The sequence below is a fragment of the Leucoraja erinacea genome, chromosome 37 (assembly GCF_028641065.1).
Source record: "Leucoraja erinacea ecotype New England chromosome 37, Leri_hhj_1, whole genome shotgun sequence".
NCBI lineage: Eukaryota > Metazoa > Chordata > Chondrichthyes > Rajiformes > Rajidae > Leucoraja > Leucoraja erinaceus.
Genome location: NC_073413.1, coordinates 10,931,458 through 10,946,457, shown reverse-complemented (window position 1 = coordinate 10,946,457; position 15,000 = coordinate 10,931,458). Strand labels below are relative to the sequence as shown.

Here is a 15,000-nt window from a genome sequence, read left to right as displayed (position 1 = left end):
TGAATCTGAATCTGAATCTGAATCTGAACGCGCTTTTAGACAACATCAGTTACCACAAAGTGCTGTACATGGGAAGTCAACAAAAAGTTATTACAAACTACTAAAACCATTAAGACGACAGGACTATAAAAACAGTAAAAATTAAAAGACATTAAAAGCACTAAAACAGGAACAAGGATAAAACATTCGGCATTGACAATTATACGATGATCGCACAGCTTCATTTTTAAACCTTATAACCTAAATATAAAAAAAAGGAAAAAAGGGAAACAAAGCAAGAAAAGAAGAGAGGAAAAAACGAAGGGATAAAATTGAAAAGAACGAGATAAAGGGTCGTTCAAACCGTGCAGCAGAGAGAAAAAGGAATAAGAAAAGATAGAGATATACCCAATGATACTTGGCCAAAGGTCAATGAGGTCCCCCACCGCCAGCTGTGGCCCTTCAGCCAAACCATCTCTGGGTGAGCTAGATAGATCAATAGACAATAGACTTCAACTCCCCCTCCCATTCCCAATCCAACCTTTCTGTCCTGGGCCTCCTCCATGGCCAGAGTGAGTCCCACCACAAATTGGAGGAGCAGCACCTCATATTTTCGCTTGGGTAGTTTACACCCCAGCGGTATGAACATTGACTTCTCCAATTTCAGGTAATCCCTGCTTTCTCCCTCGTTCCCCTCCCATTCCCAGCTCTCCCACAGCCCACTGGCTCCGCCTCTTCCTTTCTTCTTCCCACCCCCACCCCCTCCCAACATCAGTCTGAAGAAGGGTTTCGACCCGAAACGTCACCTATTCCTTCGCTCCATAAATGCTGCCTCAACCCGCTGAGTTTCTCCAGCATTTTTGTCTACAGTAGACAATAGGTGCAGGAGTAGGCCATTCGGCCCTTCAAGCCAGCACTGCCATTCAATGTGATCATGGCTGATCATTCCCTCTCAATCTCTAAAATTTAGGAGATTGAGAGGGGATCTTATAGAAACTTACAAAATTCTTAAGGGGTTGGACAGGCTAGATGCAGGAAGTCCAGGACAAGGGGTCACAGCATAAGGATAAGGGGGAAATCCTTTAAAACCGAGATGAGAAAAAACTTTTTTCACAAAGAGAGTGGTGAATCTCTGGAACTCTCTGCCACAGAGGGTAGTTGAGGCCAGTTCATTGGCTATATTTAAGAGGGAGTTAGATGTGGCCCTTGTGGCTAAGGGGATCAGAGGGTATGGAGAGAAGGCAGGTACGGGATACTGAGTTGGATGATCAGCCATGATCGTATTGAATGGCGGTGCAGGCTCGAAGGGCCGAATGGCCTACTCCTGCACCTAATTTCTATGTTTCTATGTTTCTATCCACAATCTGTACCCAGTTCCTGCCTTCTCCCCATATCCCCTGACTCCACTATCTTCAAGAGCCCTATCAGCTCTCTCTTGAAAGTTTCCAGAGAACCGGCCTCCACCGCCCTCTGAGGCAGAGAATTCCACAGACTCACAACTCTCTCTGTGAAAAAGTGTTTCCTCATCTCCGTTCTAAATGGCTTACCCCTTATTCTTAAACTGTGTTTGGCCCCTGGTCCTGGACTCCCCCAACATCGGGAACATGTTTCCTGCCTCTATGTAGCGTGTCCAAATCTACAGCAGGGTGACCAAAACTCAACGCAGTTCTCCAAATGTGGCCTCGCCATCGTCCTGTACATCCGTAACATAATGTTGTGTGGAAATGAAGAGCAGATGCTGGTTTATACTGAAGATAGACGCAAAGTGCTGCCTGACCCGCTGAGTTACTCCAGCACTCTGTGAAACGTCACCTATCCATGTTCTCCACAGATGCTGCCTGACCCGCTGAGTTACTCCAGTACTCTGTGAAACGTCACCTATCCATGCTCTCCACAGATGCTGCCTGACCCGCTGAGTTACTCCAGTGAAACGTCACCTATCCATGTTCTCCACAGATGCTGCCTGACCCGCTGAGTTACTCCAGCACTCTGTGCATCTTCTGCAACAGAATGTTGTCAAACTGTAGCGTGACTGGTGTTGGTCGGATGCTGACCAAATGCCCCATCCACGCCAGCCCCACATCCCTCTAAACCAGTCCCACCCATGCCAAAAATGTCCTTAAACTGTTGTTATTGAACCTGCCTCAACTATTTCCTCTCGAGGTACGCGGAGGGTGAAGCAGGGAGCTATGTAAATGCAGAAAGAGTCACGAACCTGGAGTTTCCCGCTGGCTCCAGCAGAATATCATTTTCGGTACATTCCGACTCAGAGGCCGGGCTAGTGGACCCTTGCTCCTCCCAGCTGCTCCTGTGTACAAAACACAAACGCCACCGGCACTTGGGAGATATTTCTCAGAAGGGTGAAAGAGTGTCTCCTCGTCTCCGTTCTAAATGGCCGACCCCTTATTCACGGTCAGGTGGTTCAGTTGCCTGATATAATCAGCCATGATCACATTGAATGGCGGTGCTGGCTCGAAGGGCTGAATGGCCTACTCCTGCACCTATTGGTTATAGTCTATCATCTCTATATGGAGATTGGTGGCAGATAAGAGGATTGAGGAAGAGGGAAGGCCGGTGAGAGGGTGGGTGTGGACACAGGAGCGTGTGTGAGGAAGGGAGAGAGGGACCTACAGCCTTCACCCAAATTGACTGCTGAACATGCTGGAGGTAAAATAGAAACATAGAAAGTAGGAGCATGCAGGAAATAGGCCACTTCGGCCCTTCGAGCCTGCACCAGTCCATTCAATATGATCATGGTTGAAAGCATCCAAAAAAAAAGTATCCCGTACCTGCCTTCTCTCCATACCCCATGAATGGCGGTGCAGGCTCCCCTTAGCCACAAGGGCCACAGTCCAACTCTCTCTTAAATATAGCCATAAGAGAAGGAAGAGGGAAGGCTACCCTCTGTGGCAGAGAGTGAGAAGGGCGAGAGGGAGATTCACCACTCAGGTACTGAGCAGGTCGTGCATGCAGCAGCCATGGTGACAGAAGCAGGGCCCAACCTTACCTGAACTTGATGAGGCTGCTGTAAATGAAGGGGGGGCAGAAGTATGCGAGGACCAGCCTCCAGAACTTCGTGTTCCTGTCCATATCGCCCCACCACACCTGGCTGAGGAAGGCCTGTGCGGGGAGAGAGAGAGAGAGAGAGAGAGGTTGAGGCAGGAACGGAGGCCGGTTAACTCCACACTCCGTCCCCTCCACATCTTGGGCAGCACGGTGGCGCAGCGGGTAGAGCTGCTGACTCACAGCGCCAGAGACCCGGGTTCAATCCCGGCCTCGGGTGCTGTCTGTACGGAGTTTGCACGTTCAACCCCGTGACCTGCGTGGGTTTTCTCCGGGTGCTCCGGTTTCCTCCCACAGCCCACAGAGACGTGCAGGTTTGCAAGTTAATTGTCTTCTGTAAATCGTCTCAAGTGCTACAGTGCGGGGGTCGCTGGTCGGCACGGACTCGGTGGGCCGAAGGGCCTGTTTCCACGCTGTATCACTAAACCAATGCTGGACTTATTACAGACCCAGGTCCCTACATCCTGTGTCGGAAGTCCCTACATTAAGTGTTGCTGCTGGTTGAAACCAAAATGCTGGAGTAACTCAGTGGGACGGGCAGCATCTCTGGAGAGAAGGAATGGGTGACGTTTCAGGTCGAGACTTATCTTCTGAAAAAGGGTCTCAACCCGAAACGTCACCTATTCCTTTTCTCCAGAGATACTGCCTGACCCGCTGAGTTATTTGAATTCTTAAGGGATTGTACAGCCATGATCACATTGAATGGCGGTGCTGGCTCGAAGGGCCGAATGGCCTCTACTCCTGCACCTATTTTTTATGTTTACTCCAGCTCTTTGCGTTGATATTGGGTTTTGAGTGCGATGTGTTTTGCTGCCCGTTCGACCACTGCCACAACCTGGGCATCTCTGGTCGGCGCTGGCGTGCGGCAGGTAGTTGCACTCACCTGGACTCCGTCGTGGGCGAGGAAGGTGCGTGCGTCGGCCTCGGTGGCCAGCTGTAGGCACGTGGCTCTGCCCCACACCGGGCACCGACGGACCAGCAGCTGGAAGGCCCGCTTCTCACTGTGCCGGTAACACTCGTTAAAGACGTCTGCCGTCGCGGGGTAAACAAGCAGCCGGTTAGTGCCGTCACCCTTACCGCCAATGCTCCACCTCCGCCACGTGTGTTGCCACCAACACCTAGGCCCCACCATCAACACCAATGCCCCACCATCAACACCAATGCCCCACCATCAACACCAATCAACACCAATGCCCCACCATCAATGCCAATGCCCCACCATCAACACCAATGCCCCACCATCAACACCAATGCCCCACCATCAACACCAATGCCCCACCATCAACACCAATGCCCCAACCATCAACACCAATGCCCCACCATCAACACCAGTGCACCACCATCAACACCAATGCCCCACCATCAACATCAATGTCCAACCACCAATGCCAATGCCCCACCATCAACACCAATGCCCCACCCTCAACACCAATGCCCCACCATCAACACCAATGCCCCACCATCAACACCAATGCCCCACCATCAATGCCAATGCCCCACCATCAACATCAATGCCCCACCATCAACACCAATGCCCAACCATCAATGCCAATGCCCCACCATCAATCAATGCCAATGCCCAACCACCAATGCCAATGCCCCACCATCAACGCCAATGCCCAACCATCAATGCCAATGCCCAACCCATCAATGCCAATGCCCCACCATCAACACCAATCAATGCCCCCATCATCAATGCCAATGCCCCACCATCAAACACCAATGCCCCACCATCAACAATGCAATGCCCCACCATCAACACCAATGCACCATCAATGCAACACCAATGCCCCACCATCAATGCCAATGCCCCACCATCACCACCAATGCCCCACCATCAACACCAACCATCAACACCAATGCCCCACCATCAACACCAATGCCCCACCATCAATGCTAACATCCACCACCGCCACCACCATCAACACTGTCACGCCCAACACCAATGCCTCACCATCTCGATTACCGCTAACGGCAAGACCCCGCCTTCACCGCCACTATCATTGTCGATGCCAACAGCCCACCACCACACCGTGTGTGTGCTCTGTGGTGTAGCCGGCAGAACCTTCTCAACCCCATTCTCCTGCCTTCTCCCCACAACCCTTGACACTCGAACTAATCAAGGATCTCTCTCCCGTCCTTCCCCCTTCCCAGTTCTCCGACCAATCTGACTGAGTGTCTTCGACTACACCTTCTCACCTTCTCCCAGATAACAATGATCAATTCTACGTGTTCCTCGATCTCCATCCCCTTTGCCCTGTTTTCACACCTCCGCACTTCCTTTTCCATCTACCTATCTCCCTCCCCCCTGACGTCAGTCTGAAGAAGGGTCTCGACCCGAAACGTCACCCATTCCTTCTCTCCAGCGATGCTGCCTGTCCCGCTGAGTTACTCCAGCATTTTGTGTCTATCTCTAATCAGGAATCATCTCCTTTCTTTAGTCAGAGGGGCGGTGAATCTGTGGAATTCTTTGCCACAGACGGCTTTGGAGGCCAAGTCAATGGATATTTTTAAGGCGGATATTGACAGATTCTTGATTAGTGCGGGTGTCAGGAGTTATGGGGAGAAGGCAGGAGAATGGGGATAGGAGGGAGAGATAGATCAGTCCATGATTGAATGGGGGAGTAGACTTGATGGGCCGAATGGCGTAATCCTGCTCCTACAAATTATGAACTTATGAACAAGTATCTGATGTGGGAAGGAACTGCAGGTGCCGGTTTAAACCGAAGATAGACACAAAGTGCTGGAGTAACTCAGCGGGATGGGCAGCATTTCTGGAGAGAAGGAATGGGTGACGTTTCGGGTCGAGACCCTTCTTCAGGCCTGTCGACTATCTGGTGCTCTCTCCCCGCTCCCAGATATCCCAGTCCGGCCTGAAGCTTCCTCTACTTACCGACTGCCAGTTGCTGAAACCTAGCGGCCATCTCCTTTATAACCTGAGCCCCTTCCGCCTCAGGTTCCAGGCGGGACATCTCCCGGAGGAGGAGGTCGGCTCCGAGTCCCGACGACACCGACTCTCCGCCCTGGGGGGGGTGGGGGGAGAGAAAGAAGAGACGGTGAACAGCCACTTCCTGGTTGTCCCGCCCCCACCGTCCTCACCTCGCTGGCTACATCTCGCCACATCTTAAGGGCCTGTCCCACTTGCCGATTTTTCGGCGAATGCCGGCAAAACCAGTGTCGCCAAAAGATTTTCAACATTTCAATGGTCACCAAAAAATTTGCGCACGGTGATGTATTGGCGGACGGTATTTTTTCAAGTGTCGCAACATTCATTTTTGTCGCCACTGGATTTTGAAATGTTCAAAATCTTTTGGCGACGCTGATATATGACACCGGCAGTCGCTGAAAAAAATCACCAAGTGTGACAGGCCCTTTAAGTGTGCGGGGATCGCTGGCCAGCGGGGACTCGGTGGAGTTTCCGTGCTGTGTATCTGTAAAACGACAAACTAAAAACGTCTCACCATTTCCCAGAAGTACGTGGCCATCTTGCCGCGTCTCTGGAGCACGGCCCAGATGAACAGGTCAGCCCAGGGGTTGGCGCATTTCTGCTTCCAGTACGAATCCTCCTGAGGGTTCAGCAGCTGGAACGGACACGGAGAGAGTCGGGTCAAACGGTCTGATCGGCACCAAGACAGACACAAAAACGCTGGAGTAACTCAGCGGGACAAGGCAGCATCTCTAGAGAGAAGGAATGGGCGACGTTTCGGGTCGAGACTTATCGTCTGAAGAAGTATCTTGACCCGAAGCTTCACCTATTCCTTTTCTCCAGAGTTGCTGCCTGTCCTGCTGAGTTACCTGAATTCTTAAGGGATTTGACAGCCATGATCACACTGAATGGCAGTGCCGGCTCGAAGGGCCGAATGGCCTACTCCTGCACCGATTTGGTGACGTTTCTGTGGTGAGAATCAGTGGGTTTGTAATAGATGTCAGTCGATAGTCCACGCTAGAGGCAGGAAACATGTTCCCGATGTTGGGGGAGTCCACAACCAGGGGCCACACACAGTTTAAGAATAAGGAGTAAGCCATTTAGAACGGAGACGAGGAAACACTTTTTCTCACAGAGAGTGGTGAGTCTGTGGAATTCTCTGCCTCACAGAGGGCGGTGGAGGCAGGTTCTCGGGATGCTTTCAAGAGAGAGCTAGATGGGGCTCTTAAAAATAGCGGAGTCAGGGGATATGGGGAGAAGGCAGGAACGGGGTACTGATTGGGGATGGTCAGCCATGATCACATTGAATGGCGGTGCTGGCTCGAAGGGCCGAATGGCCTCTACTCCTGCACCTATAGTCTATTGTCGTGTCTATCTCTGTGGTGGAGATCAAGAAAGGGGAGGGAGGTGAGAGAGATGGTGCATGGGTGGTGACATTAATGAAGTCCATGAGTTCTGCATGGGTGCAGGAGGTCGCACTGATGCAGTCCTCAATGAAACAGAGATACAGTTCGGGGATAGCGCACTCCAGCGTACGCCTGGAACAGGGATTGGTGGACGTAACCCCTGCGAATGGCTACATCTTTGACCAGGAGGAAGGGGCAGGGTATGAGGGAGAAGTTGATGAGGGTGAGGACCAACAACATTCGGCGAAGGAGGGTGATACTGGAGGGAATTTGGCTGGTCTGCGATCCAGGAAGATGCGGAGGGCTTTGAGGCCCCTGTTGGCGGGAATCATCCACTCCACTGTGGAATTCATTGCCACAGAAGGTGGGGGTGGCCAAATCAGTGGATATTTTTAAGGCATAGATGTTCCTGATCAGTGCGGGTGTCAGGGGTTATGGGGAGAAGGCAGGGGAATGGGGATGAGAGGGAGAGATAGATCAGCCACGATTGAATAGAAATATAGAAACATAGAAAATAGGTGCAGGAGTAGAGGCCATTCGGCCCTTCGAGCCTGCACCGCCATTCAATATGATCATGGCTGATCATCCAACTCAGTATCCTGTACCTGCCTTCTCTCCATACCCCCTGATCCCCTTAGCCACAAGGGCCACATCTAACTCCCTCTTAAATATAGCCAATGAACTGTGGCCTCAACTACCCTCTGCAGCAGAGAGTTCCAGAGATTCACCACTCTCTGTGTGAAAAAAGTTCTTCTCATCTCGGTTTTAAAGGATTTCCCCTTTATCCTTAAGCTGCGACCCCTTGTCCTGGACTTCCCCAACATCGGGAACAATCTTCCTGCATCTAGCCTGTCCAACCCCTTAAGAATTTTGTAAGTTTCTATAAGATCCCCTCTCAGTCTCCTAAATTCTAGAGAGTATAAACCAAGTCTATCCAGTCTTTCTTCATAAGACAGTCCTGACATCCCAGGACTGAATGGTGGAATAGACTTGATGGGCCGAATGGCCTAATTCTGCTCCAATCATGTATGAACTTATGGAACAGGAACAAAGTCAGGAACAGCTTCATCTCCAGAGCTATCGCTGCTCTGAATCGGCCCTGCTGAGTGCCCCCAGCCCCATGAGCTGTCTACAGGAAGCTGCATACCCAAATCTCGTTGCACCTGTGTGCAATGACAATGAAATATATTACGACAGATGGCGCAATGGGCTAAGTGTTTGGCTGGCGACCGGAAGGTAGCCGGTTCGAATCCCGCTTGGAGTGCATACTGTCGTTGTGTCCTTGGGGCAAGACACTTCACCCACCTTTGCCTGTGTGTGAATGTAATGTAATTATGTGAAGCACTTTGGGGTCAATGCAAGTTGACTAAAAATGTGCTATATAAATAATATTATTATTATTATTATTATTATTATTATTATTATGATGAATGTATGAATCCTGAATGCTCAAACTGAGCGCATTCCTTACCGCCTTCCCCCTGCGGGAACCGGACAACTGGAAGAGTTCTCCGTAGATGGGATCGCAGAAGTCCCCCATCAGGTCTCTCAGCACCTTCAGCACCTCGGACAGCGTGTATCGGTGCGGCCCCTCCTCTGTCCGCGGGGCACCCGGCGTGTGCTTGGACCCCTTGCCCTGCGTGCCGCGGCGCTCCGCCTGCTTCCTGCGCAGGAGGCCGTTGAGGAGTGAGTTGTCGGCCACCGAGCTGTAGAGTTCCTCCAGACGTCCATACGACAGGTATTCCACCATGTTGATGCCGTGGTCAATGAAGAGCTTCACGAAGTCTGGCTCATCGTTGACCAGCGCTGCTGTCATGGGATCCTCCAGATCACTGGTCTGGAATGCAATAGACAATAGACAATAGACAACAGGTGCAGGAGTAGGCCATTCGGCCCTTCGAGCCAGCACTGCCATTCAGTGTGGTCATGGCTGATCATCCACAATCAGTACCCTGTTCCTGCCTTCTCCCCATATCAATAGACAATAGATAATAGACAATAGACAATAGGTGCAGGAGTAGGCCGTTCGGCCCTTCGAGCCAGCACCGCCATTCAATATGATCATGGCTGCTCATCCCAATCAGTACCCCGTACCTGCCTTCTCCCCATATCCCCTGACTCCGCTATCTTTAAGAGCCCTATCTAGCTCTCTCTTGAAAACATCCAGAGAACCGGCCTCCACCACCCTCTGAGGCAGAGAATTCCACAGACTCAGCACTCTGTGAGAAAAAGTGGGTATGGATGAGAAGGCAGGTACGGGATACTGAGTTGGGATGATCAGCCATGATCGCATTGAATGGCGGTGCTGGCTCGAAGGGCCGAATGGCCTACTCCTGCACCTAATTTCTATGGTTTTATGTTTCTATCCACAATCAGTACCCCGTTCCTGCCTTCTCCCCATATCCTCTGACTCCGCTATCTTTAAGAGCCCTATCTAGCTCTCTCTTGAAAACATCCAGAGAACCTGCCTCCACCACCCTCTGAGGCAGAGAATTCCATAGACTCACCACTCTCTGTGAGAAAAAGTGTTTCCTCGTCTCCGTTCTAAATGGCTCACCCCTTATTCTTAAACTGTGTGTGGCCCCTGGTTCTGGACTTCCCCAACATCGGGAAGAAAGACAGGACGTTCCTTTGGGAAGGAGATGTGAGGGAATTTCTTTACAATGCGATACGATAGAACTTTATTGATCCCAGGAGGGGAATTGATCTGTGTAGGAAGGAACTGGCTCGAAGGGCCGATTGGCCTACTACTGCACCTATTGTCTATTGTCTATTGAACTGCAGGTGCTGGTTTAAACCGAAGATAGACACAAAATGCTGGCGTAACTCAGCGGGACAGGCAGCATCTCTGGAGAGCAGGAATGGGTGACGTTTCAGGTCGAGACCCTTCTTCAGACGGATCTGCTAACAGTCATAAGAAAACCCAAAATACATGAAAGGTGAACTTAAAGTGACGAGTGGAAAGGATTGGGGATGTATTAAGATTGGTGGGGGGTGAAGGGAAGTGAGTCTCAGTCCATTGTAACATGTCTCATTGTCTTATTAGTGAAGGAGATAAAACAGTCGCACCAGCTTCTCGTTCTCACCCAGCACACAGCTAACAATGGCCTGTTTCCTTCATCGTCGTAACTTTTTTGCATATCTTTCATCCATCTCTACATCACCATCTATATCTCACGTTTCCCTAATCATTGACCAGTCTGAAGAAGGGTGTCGACCCAAAACGTCACCCATTCCTTCTCTCCAGAGACGCTGCCTGTCCCGCTGAGTTACTCCAGCATTTTGTGACTATTTTCAGTTTAAACCAGCATCTGCAGTTCCTTCCGAAGCACTGATGAATGATGTGTCCCACAGTTTAAGGGTTAGTGTGGCATGTTATCAGGCTCAATGCTGGCAGATATCTTCTATAGCTACACATGTACATACACACACACATGCATGTATACATACTAATATGCAGATACATGTACATACATGCACACACGCTCACAGCATTCTCATAGATGCATCTACAGACATGCATACATATGGGCAGACACATGTAAAGCCACATGTGCAAACATGCACAAGTGCACACAAACACATATGAACACGAACACACACATACACACATATTCAAACACAGACAGACACGCAGACACTCGCAGACGTAGACGCAGGCACACAGACACGCATGTACACAGACACACACACAAATACGCACACGCATGCACACATCCACACGCAGAGCCACACACACACACACATGTGCAGACAACAACAGACACACACACACACATAATCACGCATACACACAGACACACACGTGCACACGCATGCTCACGCACACTCACGCTCACGCACTCACGCGCACACTCACATGTACACTAACACGCACACTCATACAGACAAACACACACGCACACACTCATACTCATACTCACCCACACACACACACACACACACACACACACACACACCTTCCAGAGGATCTCCCCGTTGAACAGCTGGCTGCGGGCGATGTCCACTCTGCTCCAGGCCACGGCCAGCTTCAGCTCGTCCAGGTACGCCTGCGCATCTGTGCTCTTCTTCTTTGAGGCTGCGGGGCGGAGACACAGTGGGCAGTGAACACATCCCAGAGCCACGCACAACAAACCCTCCACCAGCCCTCGGCACGGTAGCGCAGCGCTAGAGTTGCTGCCTCACAGCGCCAGAGACCCGGGTTCGATCCCGACTACGGGCGCTGTCTGTACGGAGTTTGCACGTTCTCCCCGTGACCTGCGTGGGTTTTCTCCGGGTGCTCCGGTTTCCTCCCACACTCCAAAGACGTACAGGTTTGTAGGTTCACAAAAAAAGCTGGGGAAACTCAGCGGGTGCAGCAGCATCTATGGAGCGAAGGAAATAGGCAACGTTTCGGGCCGAAACCCTTCTTCAGACAATGCGTTTCTCCAGCTCCATAGATGCTGCTGCACCCGCTGAGTTTCTCCAGCTTTTTTGTGTACCTTCGATTCTCCAGCATCTGCAGTTCCTTCTTAAACACAGGTTTGTAGGTTAATTGGCTTTGTGCAAAAATGTAAATTGTCCCTAGTGTGTGTAGTAGGTACAGTCCGATCCAGTCCGCGGAAAGACAATACACGATTACAATCGAGCCGTCCACAGTGTACAGATACAGGATAAGGGAATAACGTTTAGTGCAATGTGAAGCCAGTAAAGTCCGATCAAGGATAGTCCGAGGGTCACCAATGAGGTAGATAGTAGTTCAGGACTGCTCTCTGGCTGTGGGTGGGATGGTTCAGTTGCCTGATAACAGCTGGGAAGAAACTGTCCCTGAATCTGGAGGTGTGCTTTACGCACTTCTATACCTCTTGCCCGATGGGAGAGGGGAGAAGAGGGAGTGGCCTTGTTCGACATTTTAGATTGCCCATGAGGGAAGAACGTTTTGAGTGTTGCTTACATGGGAGGAGAGAATTTAGTGGCTGTCAGAAACCACAGGTTTTGGAGAATTGTTAAAGGTATCGGTTTTTTAGTGTCCGAGATCTAACGGGACGGGCGCAACAGTGGTGCAGCGGGTGGAGCTGCTGCCGTACAGCACCAGAGGCCCGGGTTTGATCCTGCCCTCGGCTGCTGTCTGTGTGTGGAGTTTGCACGTTCTCCCAGGGACCTCGTGGGTTTCCTCCGGGTGCTCCGGTTTCCATCCCTCATCCCAAAGACGTGCGGGTTTGTGGGTTAATTGGCCGGCTGGTAAAATCGCCCCCTAGTGTGTGGGATGTGAGAGTGGAATGCCGCGGATCTGGTGTCAACGGGTGATTGATGGACGGAATGGACTGGCTGGGCCGAAGGGCCTGTTTTCATGCTACATCTCTAAAACCGGGGGGGGAGGGGAAACACATATTGTAAAGATGGGCAAATAGTGAAAGTGAGTAAAGGTGTTTGGGGATATTACCTTTGAACAAGGATTTCAAAATGATTGTGTCAAAGTCCTCTACACCCTCCTGTTCAGCATTGTAGACCGTCAGCAAATGTTTATTTTCAACAATCTTCTCCATCTACATATCAGAATAAAACAAACACAGGAATGAGTCTCATGGAGTGATACAGCCCCGAGAAAACAGGCCCTTCGGCCCAACTTGCCCATCCCGGCCAACATGTCCCAGCTACACTAGTCCCACCTGCCTGCGCTTGGTCCATGTCATATCAGCCATGATCATATTGAATGGCGGTGCAGGCTCGAAGGGCCGAATAGCTTACTCCTGCACCTATTTTCTATGATTCTATGATGCCAAATGATGTCCTTATCTCTGTGTCTCCCTCTCCCCTGACTCTCAGTCTGAAGAAGGGTCTCATGGCAATGAATTACACAGATTTACCACCCGCTGAGTTACTCCAGCACTCTGTGAAACGTCACCTATCCATGTTCTCCACAGATGCTGCCTGACCCACTGAGTTATGGTGCAGCAGCATCTATGGAGCGAAGGAAATAGGCAACGTTTCGGGCCGAAATCCTTCTGGAAATAGGCAACGTTTCGGCAAATAGGCAACTATTTCCTTCACTCCACAGATGCTGCCTGACCCGCTGAGTTACTCCAGCACTCTGTGAAACGTCACCTATCCATGTTCTCCACAGATGCTGCCTGACCCGCTGAGTTACTCCAGCACTTTGTGAAACGTCACCTATCCATGTTCTCCACAGATGCTGCCTGACCCGCTGAGTTACTCCAGCGCTCTGTGAAACGTCACCTATCCATGTTCTCCACAGATGCTGCCTGACCCGCTGAGTTATGGTGCAGCAGCATCTATGGAGCGAAGGAAATAGGCAACGTTTCGGGCCGAAATCCTTCTGGAAATAGGCAACGTTTCGGGCCGAAACCCTTCCGGGTTTCGGCCCGAAACGTTGCCTATTTCCTTAGCTCCATAGATGCTGCTGCACCCGCTGAGTTACTCCAGCACTCTGTGAAACATCACCTATCCATGTTCTCCACAGATGCTGCCTGACCCGCTGAGTTACTCCAGCACTCTGTGAAACATCACCTATCCATGTTCTCCACAGATGCTGCCTGACCCGCTGAGTTACTCCATGCACGGCTAACGTTTTGTTGCGAGACGCATTGCAAGACTCACCAGCTTGAGCAGGCTGGGCACATCCTCAGCCTGGGCGTGTTTCTGCAGCCACGCTTCCACTTGTTTCCTGGAAGTCTCCTCGGTGAAGGAGCCCACCAGGGCCTCGGCAAGGACGTCTGCGATCCCACCCGATCCGGCCAGGACCAGCCACGGAATGTTGTTCTTTATGGCTCCGTAGATCCTCTTGACACAACAGGAGAGAAACGAGGACAATGTTGCAGCCACTGGTTGTACACACAACCCCCTCCCCTGGAGAGTGTGTTTCATCTCCATGCTGGGGCAGCACGGTGGCACAGCGGTAGAGTTGCTGCCTCACAGTGCCAGAGACCCGGGTTCAATCCCAACTACGGGTTGTGGATGATCAGCCATTTAGAACAGAGGTGAAGAAACATTTTTTCTCACAGAAAGTTATGAGTCTGTGGAATTCTCTGCCTCAGAGGGCGGTGGAGGCCGGTTCACTGGATACTTTCAAGAGAGAGCTAGATAGGGCTCTTAAAGATAGCGGAGTCATGGGATATGGGGAGAAGGCAGGAACGGGGTACTGATTGGGGATGATCAGCCATGATCACATTGAATGGCGGTGCTGGCTCGAAGGGCCGAATGGCCTCCTCCTGCACCTAATTTCTAAGAGTGGTGAATCTCTGGAACTCTCTGCCACAGAGGGTAGTTGAGGCCAGTTCATTGGCTATATTTAAGAGGGAGTTAGATGTGGCCCTTGTGGCTAAGGGGATCAGGGGGTATGGAGAGAAGGCAGGTACGGGATACTGAGTTGGATGATCAGCCATGATCATATTGAATGGCGGTGCAGGCTCGAAGGGCCGAATGGCCTACTCCTGCACCTAATTTCTATGTTTCTATGTTTCTATTTAACCATATAACCATATAACAATTACAGCACGGAAACAGGCCATCTCGGCCCTACAAGTCCGTGCCGAACAATTATTTTCCCCTAGTCCCATCTACCCGCACTCAGACCATAACCCTCCATTCCCTTCACATCCATATACCTATCCAATTTATTTTTTAATT

The 15,000-nt window shown here is 50.9% G+C and overlaps 1 protein-coding gene across 1 annotated transcript in view; it reads right to left on the bottom strand.

Moving 5' to 3' along the window:
* Window positions 1-15,000, bottom strand: part of LOC129713963 (transient receptor potential cation channel subfamily M member 4-like) — a 43,518-nt gene that overhangs the window by 16,883 nt on the left and 11,635 nt on the right. The window contains exons 8-16 of the mRNA XM_055663384.1: window positions 13,972-14,154; window positions 12,797-12,899; window positions 11,334-11,452; window positions 8,846-9,211; window positions 6,504-6,623; window positions 5,936-6,065; window positions 3,926-4,071; window positions 2,987-3,099; window positions 2,195-2,287 (exon numbers count right to left, since the gene is read on the bottom strand). Of these exons, the coding sequence (XP_055519359.1) occupies window positions 2,195-2,287; window positions 2,987-3,099; window positions 3,926-4,071; window positions 5,936-6,065; window positions 6,504-6,623; window positions 8,846-9,211; window positions 11,334-11,452; window positions 12,797-12,899; window positions 13,972-14,154 (1,373 nt within the window). The remainder of the gene's footprint in view (window positions 1-2,194; window positions 2,288-2,986; window positions 3,100-3,925; window positions 4,072-5,935; window positions 6,066-6,503; window positions 6,624-8,845; window positions 9,212-11,333; window positions 11,453-12,796; window positions 12,900-13,971; window positions 14,155-15,000) is intronic.